The 14343-nt window shown below is 46.9% G+C and overlaps 1 protein-coding gene across 3 annotated transcripts in view; it reads right to left on the bottom strand.

Annotated features, from left to right (window-relative positions):
* The window catches only part of NARS2 (asparaginyl-tRNA synthetase 2, mitochondrial), a 71242-nt gene extending 58546 nt beyond the window's left edge, over nt 1-12696 (bottom strand). For 2 of the 3 annotated variants that reach the window (XM_075919475.1, XM_075919476.1), the window contains exons 1-5: nt 12334-12696; nt 10541-10650; nt 9209-9329; nt 7800-7940; nt 3274-3354 (exon numbers count right to left, since the gene is read on the bottom strand). In XM_075919475.1, the coding sequence (XP_075775590.1) occupies nt 3274-3354; nt 7800-7940; nt 9209-9329; nt 10541-10650; nt 12334-12471 (591 nt within the window). In that variant the 5' untranslated portion in view covers nt 12472-12696. The remainder of the gene's footprint in view (nt 1-3273; nt 3355-7799; nt 7941-9208; nt 9330-10540; nt 10651-12333) is intronic. The other variant, XM_006131905.3, reaches the window with a different exon arrangement.
* Between the last annotated feature and the right edge of the window lie 1647 nt (nt 12697-14343).

Raw genomic sequence — 14343 nt, 5'->3', positions numbered from 1 at the left:
TCAGATGCCGGACCATCAAAGTTTTACTGTATTTCATGTCACTTTCCTTTCTCCACAAATGTAACCCCAAATGAAGGGGGGGGAGGAGATGCAGAAAGAGCAAGAGTTGAGGGAAAAGTATGGGGGAAGATTATAGAGGCCAAACTATAGTTTTGGGAGGTTTAAATATACACAGCCATCTGACAAAACTTCCAAGTCATGAGTGCATGTGGCTAAGAACTGCCAGGCTGTATTCCACCGGCAATTCAAGCTGACTCTGAGGACATAACAAGAAGCAATGGGCTTAAATTGAAGCAAGGGAGGTTTAGGTTGGACATTAGGAAAAACCTCCTGTCAGGGCGGTTACACTCTGGAATAAATTGTGTATGGTGGAATTTCTATCACTGATTATTTTTAAGAGTAGGTGAGACAAAACCCTTTCAGGAACAGTCTAGATTGGGGTGGCCAAAGCACCATGCTTCCATATATATTATGCCTGCCTCTGTAATTTCCACTCCATGAATTTAACAAAATGGGATCATAAAAACATAAGAACGGCCATACTGGGTCAGACCAAAGGTCCTTCTAGCCCAGTATCCTGTCTGCCGACAGTGGCCAGCACCAGGTGCCCCAGAGAGGGTGGACCGAAGACAATGATCAAGCGATTTGTCTCCTGCCATCTCTCCAGCCTCTGACAAACAGAGGCCAAAGACACCATTTTATCCCCTGGCTAATAGCCTTTTACGGACCTAACCTCCATGAAATTATCTAGCTTTTCTTCAAACTCTGTTATAGTCCTGTTGTGGGTTCCAGCCCACAAAAGCTTAATCCCAAACAAATCTGTTGGGTATGTCTACACCAGGAAATTATTTTGAAACAACTAAATTTGAAATAATAATTCCCCAAATAACTATTTCGAAATAAGCTTATTCCCCCAGAAAAGCAGGAGTTATTATTTTGAAATAACCAGCCCCTTATTTCAAAACAACAGGCTTGGCAGTGTGGATGCTGTTTGTTATTTTGAAATAAGGGGAGTTATTTCAAAATAACTCCCTAGTGTAGGCCAGGTCAGTCTTTAAGGTGTCACAGTTCTCCTCGCTGTTTTTGCAGGTACAGACTTAACATGGCTACCCCTCTGATACATGGTTCCATATACACTATTTAATAGAATAATACCCACCAAGCACCTTTCAACCACAAATCCCACAGTGTTTTACAGTGGGGGAAACCAAGGTATAAGCTTAAATGAGGGGCCCCAAGAATCAGTTTTTCATGAAGAATATTAATAGAGATGTAGCCGTGTTAGTCTGGTCTTGCTGAAACAAAAGACAGGACTATGCAGCACTTTAATAAACCATCCTGTTAGTCTTTAAAGTGCTGCATAGTCCTGTCTTTTGTTTCAGTTTTCATGAGTTCCCCAAGTCCCATTTGCTAGATTACAGCTACTCTTCCCCAAATAACATTTGCACCAGAGCTTTTGTGACTTAAGTCATTCACACTGTGGTCCTGCATAATTTAATTCTGTAAAGCTTTGAGGCTGTGAGATAGCATGCATACCCCTAATAGGTTCTGATGGGCTAAAATGGGCTAATTATGTTATTGGGTTGCACCTAGAATGAGAGCCTGACTTAACTGACCATGAAGCCCAGAAGTAGACTGGCCAGCACCTACATTTACTTTCTGAGAGCAGCAAGGTGCTGAACTGGAAATTCAGAAAGGGACAATAACCCCTGGAATCGTAGCTACTGAAAAAAGAGTCAACCCAGAGAAGTTGTGGGGAGGAACACCTCAGAAGATAGGGTAGAAGGATGCCTAGGAAAAAAAGCAGCAAAGAGTGGGACTTTGCAGATCATGGCTGCTGGTTACAGGGTTCCTGGGAGGGCCTGGGTTCCTCTACCAGCCACCAGAAAAGTATCACAGGACGTGAAGACTTGGAACCGAAGACCACATGAGGCAGAGTCTGGACAGTTAGTCCAGTGGTATTTTGTTATCCCAGCAGGGGATGACTACATGGTGACCTGGCTAAAGGGCCAAGTCATGAAAAGGGAGGACCCCAGGTTCCGCACAGACCAGACATAGTGAGAACTAATTCCCAGATCCAGCCACAAGGCGGCACACCTGCAGTGAGCAGAACCCTTTAACAGGAAGATATAGTTTGTGCAGAAAACTGAACAGAGATACACTATTTTACTTAAAAGTGTATGATATGTTTATTGTCAAGCATCATGTGTTTTCACATCTTAGTTTGCACATAAGAGCCAGGAGCACCCCTGTGGTAATACTAAGGTATTTCAATTAACCAGACACAGTTTAGCTGGCCAGCCAACTGTATTAAATAGAAAGCTTGGGTACATAGGTTGTGGACTGGTATGAGGGGGAGTTGTCAGTAGGGCAGGGCAGGGCAGGTTTTTAAATCCTGAATAACCTATATATGGAGATTTCTGACCAGGAGATTAATTAGGTGCAGGGAGCTGTAGATATAACACTGCAGCAGGCAGCTGTATGCTACCTCAACAATTTTTTGCTTAGTGATGATACACTAGCAATGTTGTAGCCAATAAGCATAAGGAGATATAATTATTTTGTGGTCAAAGAATATATTTTCTTTTAGGAGAGAGGCTTATGGGAGTGCACACAGTTTTGGTGGGTACAGTCACTGCAAACAAGGGAAAATACCACAATTTAGTTACTATTGTTTGGAAATTCACTCAGGACATTTCTGGGGGAGAATCATTTCTACAAGTGCCGAAAGCAATCAAACGACAATTTAAAGCACTAAACTATTTTGCAACACTGATAAAAGGAGACAATAATTACAGCATGGGCAGCTTTTAAGAAGGGACAAAAAAGCATGAGCTGCAAGGGAAAAAATTAGAAGCTGGTAGGGAAAAAATTATTGTAGGGTTTATAGCAGAATCAGATTAACATGAAGTCTGAGTTAGTTTCACAAGAGTTGAACTGTGCCTGTGGAGACCTCCTCCCATTTTTTTCATTTTACAACCACATTTTTGGTTATTAAGATATTTGAGACACACACCCCATTTCTCTTTAAAGTTTTTCCACACAACTCAGGGCAGAGAAATTGATCAATACATAAGGTACCAAGGAAAGTACAGAACAAAAATGAGAGAGATTAAAACAGCTGCTTAGTCTATTTCATTTAGTATAATCACCTTAGGTATCACAAAGTAAATAAATCTCAGAGAAGTCTATACAAAAATTCAGCATATACAAAACTGACTCTGTCCTTTTGACATCCAGTGATTACAAAGTTGTTTTATAAGTACAACTTACCTTGACATGAAAGAGCTCCCCCGCACCTTCACAGTCATTTGACGTAATTATAGGGGTATGAATGTGCACGTAGCCATGATCCTGAAACAGACAGCAGATTGAAAGTTACTAGTCCAAGGACATTTTGCGTCAACTCCAAGGAAGATTTCAACATGTGCAAGTCAGGATTCATCTATCAGCCCAAGACCAAAGACAACAAGTGTAACATTTTAGAATAGCTTCTACAGTACATGAGATACACCATGGCATCTGCAAAACACCAGCTGGCTTTGTAGAGCATGTGAATTTAGTGCCAGATTCTTCACATGTTCTCTCTATAGAGCAAACCCTGCAGAGAGCTCTATAACCACTGCAATTCTACCGTAAGAATAGAGCTCCATTATTTTCTAGTCCACAGTGCCAAAATCGCTGCAGAAAATATGCTATTTACATCAGAAAGCATGAGAAAGAAACAAAGGCCACTCAGGGGACTATGGAAAGAGTGCATTTGGACTGTAAGCAGAAGGGACCAATCTTCCTGTAAAGCATCTAGCAGAATGGGACCCAACTGCAGTTGGGGCTCTCTTGATGAAATAATAATGTCAGCGCCATGTTATTATCCCAGGATTACACTTTCAAAGCATCCTGAGTGCTTTTCAAAATATAAGCACAAATAAACCCAGCAGCTGCCCTAAAATAGGGAGCAGAATCCCTTCCTTCCCCCGCCCCATCTAGCACACCCATCCGCCCACCCAAAAGCCTGCGAAAATAAGTGGGATTTGCAGCCAGCTCTAAACATCAACCAACTGGGGTTATCTGGACCAAAGAGTTGAGGGAAGCAGTGTACAACACATCTTACAGGAAGACATCTAAATTAACAGGGAGTAAAGTTTCTAAAGTGCAATGTAATTTATGGCTACCATCATTAGACTGGCAGTAGAGTGCAATTCACATCAGCAGACTTCCTCCCTGGTTTAGGAAGTACCTGAGCAGTAGGTCTCATCAGAGGGGTGCCCAGAAGCACACATCCCCTTTCAGGAACTTAACACAGTTTCATTATCAAACCACAGAAAAGGTAAGAGCTAATGTTACCACATCAGCAGGGGCATTCAGAGCTCAGAGGATACTCATGCAGCATACAACTTACTAGGTACGTCTACACTGCAATCAGAGCCCCATGGCTAGCCTGTGCCAGTTGATTTGGGCTTACGGGACTCAGGTGTGGGGCTTTTAATTAAGGTGTAGACATTCCAGCTCAGGCAGCAATCCAAGCTCTAGGATCCTCCCATCACGTAGGTCCTAGAGTCTGGGCTAGGACCTGGGCATTTATACCACAATTAAACAGCCCCACAGTTGGAGACTCATGAGCCCATGTCAGCTGGCACTGGCCAGCTCTGGGTATCTAACTGCAGGACAGAAGATAAAATCTTTGGAATAAGAACATTAAAAAAAATAAAAAGAAACTCTGCCTACTACATATCACTACTACAGTTAAAGATTTTCTGCTTAAGTTTTAGCTTTATGCTCTTTTTAGTCTTCAGTTTTGTACAATAAAAACAGACTGCTTTCATTTTCCAGTTCTTGTGCACAATACTGCAATGTTTGGATTGCAAGCTCTATGCAGGAATATTTGGGGGTGTGGGTTTTTTTTAAAGCTGTTTCTCACTGGATTACAAAGAAATAATTAAAAAGACATGATTTTGCTGGTCTTAGCATTTGCTGTTATAGCCAAATTTGACCTTATATTTATTGTCCCTTTAAAAATCTATTCAAGCTTCATTAAGCATCTAGTTTCAAAATATGTATCATGTTTAAGCAGAAGCACTCCATGTGAAAAATAGTGACAGGGGAAGTATTTGCTTTAGTAGTAGTAAGATACACATGCCATATCAGAATTTCATGCTTACTGATAATTCTACCAGCACTTTTCTATTGCTCTTTAAAATCTTTGAGGATAAGATGTTCTTCAACATCAATCTATTTCTTTTGCAACCATCTGTAAACAAACGATTGTGGGTATCGCCATCTAGTGGACAAACACCAGTACTGACTTTCTTTAGTGAAGCGATTATTTTGCCATGTTGGTCTCAGGATATTAGACACAAGGTAGGTGAGATAATATTTTCTTGGATCAACTTATGTTGGTGAAGGATGATCTTGGTATAGCTTGAAAGTTTGTACCTTCCATCAACGGAAGCTGGTCCAATCAAAAATATAATCTCACCTACCTGGTCTTTAACAGTAGCATTAACTTGCACAATATTTCTATCTTAAAGCAATCCTAAAATCCCTACAATATTGTACTGAATTCTCTTGAGAAGGCTAGACTTGGCTTAATCATCTAAGTATTACGTTTGAAATACCAAGGCTCCCTACAACAATAACTTCAAATCACAGGAGGTCTGACTCAACCTTTTATGACAGTAAACTGCACAATAATTCTCAGGTCTAATTTTGGAGCTAGACTGCTTGGCATGGAGCTTGAACTCGAGTCGCAGAGTTTAAAGCCAGAAGGCATGACCAGACCAGCTCATTTGATCTCATAGATCACAGGCACCCACACAACTAACCCAACAACTGCAGTGGGATCAAAGTATAACAGATCACAGGAGACTACCTCAACCCACCACAGTCAGAGAACAGGAGGGACTGAGGTCCGCCAATGCCTGAGTCCCTTGCATTGGCAGGGAAATGAGTAAGTGAGATACAGACCGATAATCCTGGCAAGCGACCCACACACTTATCCTGCAAACAAAGACGAACTGCACCCCTCTCCCGTCATTGCCAATCTGACCCCACATATGGTGATGACTGAGGCTTTGTTTACACTCTCAAAACTAAAGTGCAGTTGCAGCAGAGCTGATATGGTGGCGCCATGGCAAGAGCACTGAGAGAGAGCTCTCCCAGCACGCTGAGTAAACCACCTCCAAGAGGGGAGTAGCTAAGAGTGTGGAGAGCCTGGCTCCCAGCGCTGTAGTCTGGTTCACACTGGTGCTTTACAGCACTGTAACTTGCTGAATTCTGAGGAGGGAATGTTTTTTCACACCCCTGAGCCAGAAAGTTGCAGAGCAGTAAAGTACCTTGGTAGATTAAGCCTTAGACACTGAGCATATGAACAAGAATCTAATCAGCCAAGCATCTGAAAGAGGGAACACTTGGTGCCCTCTCAGAGTCCTGGACCTCCCCACCCAGTGTCCTATTGCCAGCTCTGGCCATCCCTGATGCTGCAGAGGAAGGAGATAAAAGAAAACAAAATACATGGGGGCGGGAATCCCTTCCTAAATCCCCCTCTAGTTGGTTCCAAGGAAACAAAGTGAACGGACCCTAGAGGGAGGCTCATTTTAAGACAGGGTTTTGAAAGCAGAGGCAGTCAGCTTGAACTCGAGTCGCAGAGTTTAAAGCCAGACCAGACCAAAACTCAAGGGTTCCAGAGGACTCCTCACTCTTTTCCCCCAACTACAAAGTAGGAGTCGTGGTCTGAGGATAGGCTGGGAGCCAGGAGCTGACAAATTCTAACCCCAACATTCCACTGCTTGTACGTGTTAGATCACGCCACTAATGGCCATGCTCCCAAAGAAGCAATCACTAAGTTTGAGTGCCTTAGTTTCTGAGTGCCTGAGAGATCAGAGGCTTCACTATCAGAGGTGCCGAGCAGCCACAACTTCAACAAAAGTTCAGGTTAGGAAGTGAAGAACAGCATATCCAACTGAAACCATACTGACAGCTACGAAGGAACAATCCATAGGGAAAAATGGGCTTTTAACACCGTACTTAGAAATCCAGCTATTAGCTTTGAACGCTGCTATTCCACATAGGACTCTTAGTTTTCAAATGGCTTGAATTCTCCTGCATTTGTCAATTTCTAAGTATCCCGATACAGTTATTGGACAACATATTAACAACAAGAAATGCAATGTATCTACCATTACAGCGGGGTGTTTGCCCCCTTCCCCCGTCCCAAACTTCACACTTGGCATCAGTGAAGCATTTGTAAATTTGTGTCAATGTTACTGAATTATTTCAGTTGAAAAAAAGCCCTAAAAATCAAGTATTTTGTCTTGTCATTTCCCAAACTAAACTTTTACATTTTCTGAATTTGAAATATTTGGAAGTTTCCTTTAATTGTATTTTAATTTTAAAAAACCCTAGAAAGGTATCAACATGAAAACATTTCATTCAACCCAACGTGATTTTCATGACTTTGGCAGTCAAAGCGAGAGAGGAAAGATGAGAGCGCGCAAGGGTATGCGCCCCGCCTCTGTCCATAAAACAAGAATCTGGGATACTGATGGTATGTCTACACTGCAGCTGGGAGGTTTGTTGCCCAGCACGTGAGCGTAACTTCAGTCTTGCAGGAGTAAGCATTTTCACACCACTGAGAGATGCAGATATGCTGATGTAAGCTCCCAGTAGAGGCCAGTCCTAAGTCAGTGCCAGAAGTAGAAACAGAACCTCGGAGACCCCTTTTCACACCTTACACTGTCACCAGTTGCATAACTTTGCATATGTGAAAACACAGTCACAAAATCAAAGGAGGAGTAGAGCACCTTGAAAAATGAATGGATGGCTGCAGTAGCTTCGCTGCGTACCCTCAAGAGGGAACTCAGCACATTGGTCCTGCATCGTAAATGAGGGAACTGACGGCTGTACTCCAACAGGGGCCTCTCTCGGGGTTTAAAAGGGAACACCTAAGGAAAGGACAGGAAAAAAACACAACCATGAGAACCTGCAGTCATTAGAATTTTACTGACATCCATGGAATATTTACCACTGTCTATTAAAGTTCAATAAGCGATACAAGTCAGAGGCAAAAATAATACTACTTCTTCTAGAAAGAGAATGAAACACAAGAGATGGGTGTCGATCCCGTTTGGAAAATGTTCAGGTACTATACTGAGCAGGTCCTTATGAGCACCTACTTAAAGCAGCTAGTCAGCTAACCATTTAACAAATAAGCAATCACAGTTAACCAACCCTGCTAACCACAAAACCGCCCCCCCCCCCCAACACGTTCTGCATTTAAAACTCACACCAGCAGGCTGGCTCAATCCAAGCCAGCCGATCCGAGTTTTAAATGAAGAGCATGCAGGAGAGCTGCCTGCCACACTAAGTTGCTGCCTCTGAGAGAGAGCAGTCCCTGTCCGCGGGAGGGCCTAAGCTTCATGAGAGCTCCAAGCTCCATGGGATGCCAGAACAGCCTCTGTCCGCGGGAAGCTCAGGGTACCCCAGGGACAGAGGCTACTGCAGTCCCACGCTTCTGCTTCTGGTACAGAGGCAGCAGCATGGGGTGGCAAACAGGAGTTGGTCTTGCGAGGGGAGCCAATTTTTAAATCAGCTCCCCTCACAGATCAGCTCCCATCTGCTACCCTAGTGCTGCTGCCTCTGTATCAGAGGCAGCAGTGTGGAGTGGCAGGGGGCTCCCCGGGAATGGGGCCAGGAGCACACTAGCTGTTGGCCCTGCTCTGGGGGGAACATTTTAGTAATCATGTAGCAACTGAGAATTGTTGTGGCTACATAAAGGCTAAAATAAATGATTTCTAACATCCCTAGCACCTATACAGAATAAGAATTTCAACACGGCTCAGAGCAAAAGTAAAGAGCCAGATTTTCAAAAGAGTCCAGCACAACGGGTGCTTATCACTTTCTAACACCTTAAGGCAAATTTCATGGGGGCAGCAGAGAGCACCTCTTTGGAACTCTGGTTCCAATTGTGGGTGCTGGCCCCCAATTCTTTAGCAAATTCAGATCCTAGTTAGTTTCAGTTTCCTTCCCCTGCCCAGTGTACTAGTCAGTTTCCCTGTTAATGAAAAGGCCCTTGTCCACATCAATGGGAGAATAGAAAACATCTTTTAAAAAATACAGGAAATAAGAGTTTGAAATGTGCTCTGTCAGAAACTGGAATAGCCATTTTCCAAAAGGTGTCCTATTAGCTTGACTGTTAAATGCAATAACATACCAAAGTATCACAGGGGCCCAACACACGGATATTTTCAGCTTTCAATTCCACATTTTGCATCCTATGAAGACTTTTTACCAATTTCCCTTGTACTTCTACTGCGCTTCCAAAAGCCAAATCTCTGAAAAAGCAACATCAACAATATATCACTATGGATATGACATAAAGCTCACTGAATTCAAGAGACTCATCCTGACTTATTTGGGTTAATGTAGATTAAATCCTACACTTCCAGTATCTATTATCACAGAAAGGTAGCTTGTTATAATTTGACTGCTAAATTTTATTTACATGGCACTCAATATATCCAACATGGAAAAGAGTCTGAGCGCAGTGTGTGTGTGTATGTATTGAACCCCTCATTCCAAGAGCATGGATATTTTAAATTATTCAATACATAAACCACTAAGCTGTCCATTTTGCAAGAAATAAATTGCACATGACCTTACATAGCTAAAAGCCTAAATGTTATTTTTATTAGAAGTAAGCTCTCCTTGACTGATCCACTACTAGCTGGGTGGAGTTATTCTAAAGATTTCGCTAAACCTCCAATATGAGCTCCAATGTCTGTTTGTAAGGAAAGACCTCAGGGTTTGCCAATCACTCCATGCTTTTTCTTATGCTAAGCCTGTAAAAATGGTATTTCAGCCAGAGACACTGACTGCATCTGGTGAAAAAGGCAGGACAAGACTAAGGAGCCTACAGAAGACAGCAAGTTGAGGAAAAGAAGATGTGGAAGACCTAGCTTCTGGTAAAGCACAGCTTCGCTTACACAGGAATGAGCCCAGCAGTGAAAGCCAAGCCCTGGAGAAACCACTATGGGGTACAACCTGGCCGCACTGAATTAATAAGTCTTGCCACTGACTTCAGTGAAGACAATTTCAATTTAAAAACTAACCATGTTAGTCTGTTTCAGCGAGAAATAAGGAGTCTCGTGGCACCTTAAAAACTAATCATTTTATTATGGCATAAACGGATATCTGATGAAGTGAGCTGCAACTCACGAAAGCTTGTGCCATAATAAAATGATTAGTCTTTAAGGTGTTACTGGAGTCCTTGTTTTTTCAATTTAAAAGTGCCCCCTACATTGAACATCCTTCAGAATCAGTTAACCCAGCTCCTTAACTAACAGCTGTCGAATAACACCAAGCATAACACCACCTCAGCAGTATTCCCATCTCTGCTGCAGCAGGAGGCAAGATGCTAGGTATGGGAATCAATGCCCTTTGTCTCAGATAGGGTGGAGCAGAGCCACACAACTACATCACTCACTGGCCCGCTCCAAACAAAAATGATGCAGAAATGTCTTTAAATACATAAAAGTCTACAAACCTGTTTTCCAAGGTTGGGTCAGCTACAACTTGGAGGCTTTCTAAAGAACTGCCATCATTTATATGCAGGAACAAAACCTCTTTCTGGGACCGGACAGAACGAACCCAGCCCTGGAGGAGGAATAAAATAAAAGTTTGTGGTGACCTAGTTTGAACTGAACCTAGTTAAATGCAGGACTCAACGGACATTGGGAAAGTCATTTCAGGCCTGATCCAACTCCCATTGAAGGCAATGAAAGGATTTCATTAATATTCAATCAGGATCTCCCAGCGCTCTAGCTAAACCACCTCCACCAAGAGGAGTAGCTTACTGTAGCATGGCTTACCTAGGCGCTTTACAGCGCTGTAACTCCCTGCGCTCGGGGAGAGGTGGCGGCAAGGGTTTCAATGCCAAAGCCAGAAAGTTACAGCACAGAAAAGTGGAAGCATAGACTTAGCCTTACTCAGTGGTGAAAGAATAAGATAGAGCAGCTTGGAAGAGCTGTAATTGTGATACTAGGTGATCTGGGAGGCTATGACCTGGGGGAGGGAATAGCTCCTCTTCCTGATGCCTGTATGTGAGATCAAAAGAAAGAAATGCACATGATCCTGGAGAAATCTAGTACGGTTGAACCTTCCAAATCCGGGACTCTCCAGTCTGGCAACATCCATGGTCCAGGAGGGCCAGGGATATTAGTGAACCAAAGATCCCCTGAGCAACACAGGGGCTGGGGTGCCCTGGCTGGGCCAGATGGCATCTGGGGAGGCCCCACCCTGGCCCAGACCTCCAGTATCAACAGGGCCAGATGGTGGCCAGGAAGCCCCAAGCCCAGGCAAGGGAACCCCCAGCATTAGCAGGGCTAGGTGGCGGCCTGGGAGCTCCTGCCTGGGCCACGGAACCCCGTAGTGTTAGTTGGGCCATGTGGCTGAGGAGTCCCAGTCCCGGCTGGGGAACTCCCACCTGCAGTTGGACTGTCTGCAGCTGAGTGGCCCCAGCCAGGAACCCCGAGAAACCCCTGGTGGCAACAGAGCTGGGATGACCAGGCAAGCTCTCTGGGGAACCCTGCAGCTGAAGCAGGGCTGGGGGAGGCAGCTGGAACCCCCAGGAGCAGCAGGACTGCAGTGTTGGGTAGCCCCAGCCAGGAACCTCGGAGAATACCCTGAGCAGTGGGACCTGCAGCAGCGAAGTAGTCCCCGCCAGGCAGCAAGGGCTGGAGCAGCAAGGCAGGGAGCCAAGGTGCATTAGCAGCAGGGCGGGAAGCCCAGGAGCAGGGCAGCCAGAAGGGGAGCACTGACCTCCCCTGGTCTGGTAAACTTCCTGGTCTGGGATAGTTCAGGTCCCGAAGGTGCTGGACCAGGGAGGTCCAAACTGTATATCTCATTTTATCAGTGTGTCACTAGTAGAGCCCAGGGATCATCAGCAGTACAGTGGGAGATGAGTGTGGAATGGAAGTTTAATTAAGGGGAAGCCAAAAGAGAGTGGTTATATTGTGTCTAGGGTTTCACACCTTGCAATATTTAGTACATGTGGTGTTCAATTTGTGGAGCAGGATAAGTATAGGAAGCTCCTGTTCCACAGAGCAGGAGAATGTGAAGTATATTGGGGCATCACTCAAAGCATCTTCCGCTACTCTTTTTAGTACACTAGTGATCAGAACTAGCATGGGTATGACTCCTCCAGCTGGAATTTACATCTTCAGCTCAAAGAGGGCAGGCAGAGCCTCTGCAAAATGATCTTCAGAAAGGGCTGAACTAGAGGAGATGGAACTTAACAGAAATGACTAAGTGAATTAACCACATAAAACCTCCACCCACCTGGACTTTAATATCATCAGCCACCTCCTGGGCTTCTAGCGCCTCCCGGACCCTCAGCCTTGCAGCCTGTGTATGTTTAGGACAAGGAGCAGAGGAACAACGGCGAAGAGCCAGGAACAGACACCGGGCCCCAAACATTGTAGAAGGCCTTCTGCACTTGCCCTGCAACTAACATCCAAGACCCTACTCAGATGCAGCTGCTTGTCCTGCTATGATACGTCCAAACTGCCTCCGTAGGCCACTACTGTCAACTGCCCTGCCTGCTAAGGGAAAGAGACCCCACCCAGCCTTTGCCGATTTCTTCGTATGTACCTCCCCCTGGGCCCACCTGCCCCAGCCTTTCCCCACAGCCCCTCCAAGCCCCCCTCCCCAGGCCGACCTGCCTCACCCCCACAGCCCCCTCCCCACCAGGCCCACCAGCCTCACCCCCACAGCCCCCTCCCCCCCAGGCCCACCTGCCTCACCCCCAGCCCCCTCCCCCCCAGGCCCACCTGCCTCCCCCTCCACAGCCCCCTTCCCTCCCCCAGGCCCACCTGCCTCACCTCCACAGCCCCCTTCCCTCCCCCAGGCCCACCTGCCTCACCTCCACAGCCCCCTTCCCCCCCCCCAGGCCCACCTGCCTCACCTCCACAGCCCCCTTCCCCCCCCCCCAGGCCCACCTGCCTCACCTCCACAGCCCCCTTCCCCCCCCCAGGCCCACCTGCCTCCCCCTCCACAGCCCCCTTCCCCCCCCCAGGCCCACCTGCCTCCCCCCCCCGGCCCACCTGCCTCCCCCCCCAGGCCCACCTGCCTCACCCCCACAGCCCCCTCCCCCCTCAGGCCCACCTGCCCCTGCCTTACCCCAGGTCTCCCCTAGGCGCAGCCCCCCACCCGTCCTGTCCCCCGGGGCCCCGCACGCGGCTCTGCCCGGTGAAGGCTCCGGCTAAAGCGGCCTCCCGCACCGATCCCCCGACGCGAGAGCAGACTGAGCTGCTCGCCCCACTCCGCACACTCACGTGACTCTCTCTCCTAACCAAGGGTCGCTGCGGGAGGCCAGGATGAGCCAATCGGGAGGCGGGGTGGTAACCGGACGTGCCTGCTGTAGGCGCAAAGTGCTCTGGGAATTGTAGTTCGTGCCTCAAATGCCGGGGTGGGGGTGGCCGAGCGCTTCCTGCAGGGGCGCGGCGCGCAGGGCGGGACTGTGGGCTGGTGCAAAGGCCGGGTGGGGCCGAGCTTGGGTTTGGACAAAGCCGGCTCAGGTTACATAGCGCGAGAGGAGACTGTGTATGCAAAATAGGTAGTTTATGCAAGTGATATGCAAAGAGGTATCCTCCTGGGGTGAAACCAGGGGCGAGGCGGCTCGGGGGGGGATGCGCGTGCGGGGACCGCAGAGCTGGGCGGGGCTCAGGACTCCTGGGTCGCGGGGAGGGGAGGGCTGGAGCCTGCGAATCTGCGGCGATCCACGGCTTGTTGCTGCAGCTGCAGATACCGAGTCTGTATCTAGAACCTTGCAACCTTGCAGCTCCCCGCTTCATAGCCGCAGGTATCCGCGTGCGTGGAAGTGGCCACGGAAAGCCCCGGATCTTTTTGGCAGATGGGGATACTAATGTTGCATCCATTCAGAGCTCTGCTAGCTGGAGCAGGGCTCCTGTGTCTTATTCCTAGATGAGGTGGGAAGTATGGTCCAGGGCACAGGCTCCAACCTTTTTACACACAAGATCACTTTTGGAATTTTAAGTGCATTCCAAGAGCTACCTCAAACTCACATATCCTTGCCCTGCCTCCTTTGTGCTCCTTTGCCCTGCCTCTCTCTGTGACCCCACCGCTGCTCACTCCATCTTCCTCCCTCCCAACACTCACTTTCACCAGGCTGGGGCAGCGGGTTGGGGTGCAGGCTCTGGTCTTGGATTAAGGGATTTGGAGTGTGAGAGGGGCTCTGATCTGAGCTTGGGGCAGGCAGCTGTGGTGCTGGAGGGGGTTCTAGGTACAGGTTCTGGGAGGGTGTTTGGATGCATGGGGGCTCAGGGTTAG

Source organism: Pelodiscus sinensis, chromosome 1, assembly GCF_049634645.1.
Source record: "Pelodiscus sinensis isolate JC-2024 chromosome 1, ASM4963464v1, whole genome shotgun sequence".
NCBI lineage: Eukaryota > Metazoa > Chordata > Testudines > Trionychidae > Pelodiscus > Pelodiscus sinensis.
The sequence above is the reverse complement of the archived record's forward strand: the minus strand, read 5'-3'. Positions and strand labels throughout refer to the sequence as shown.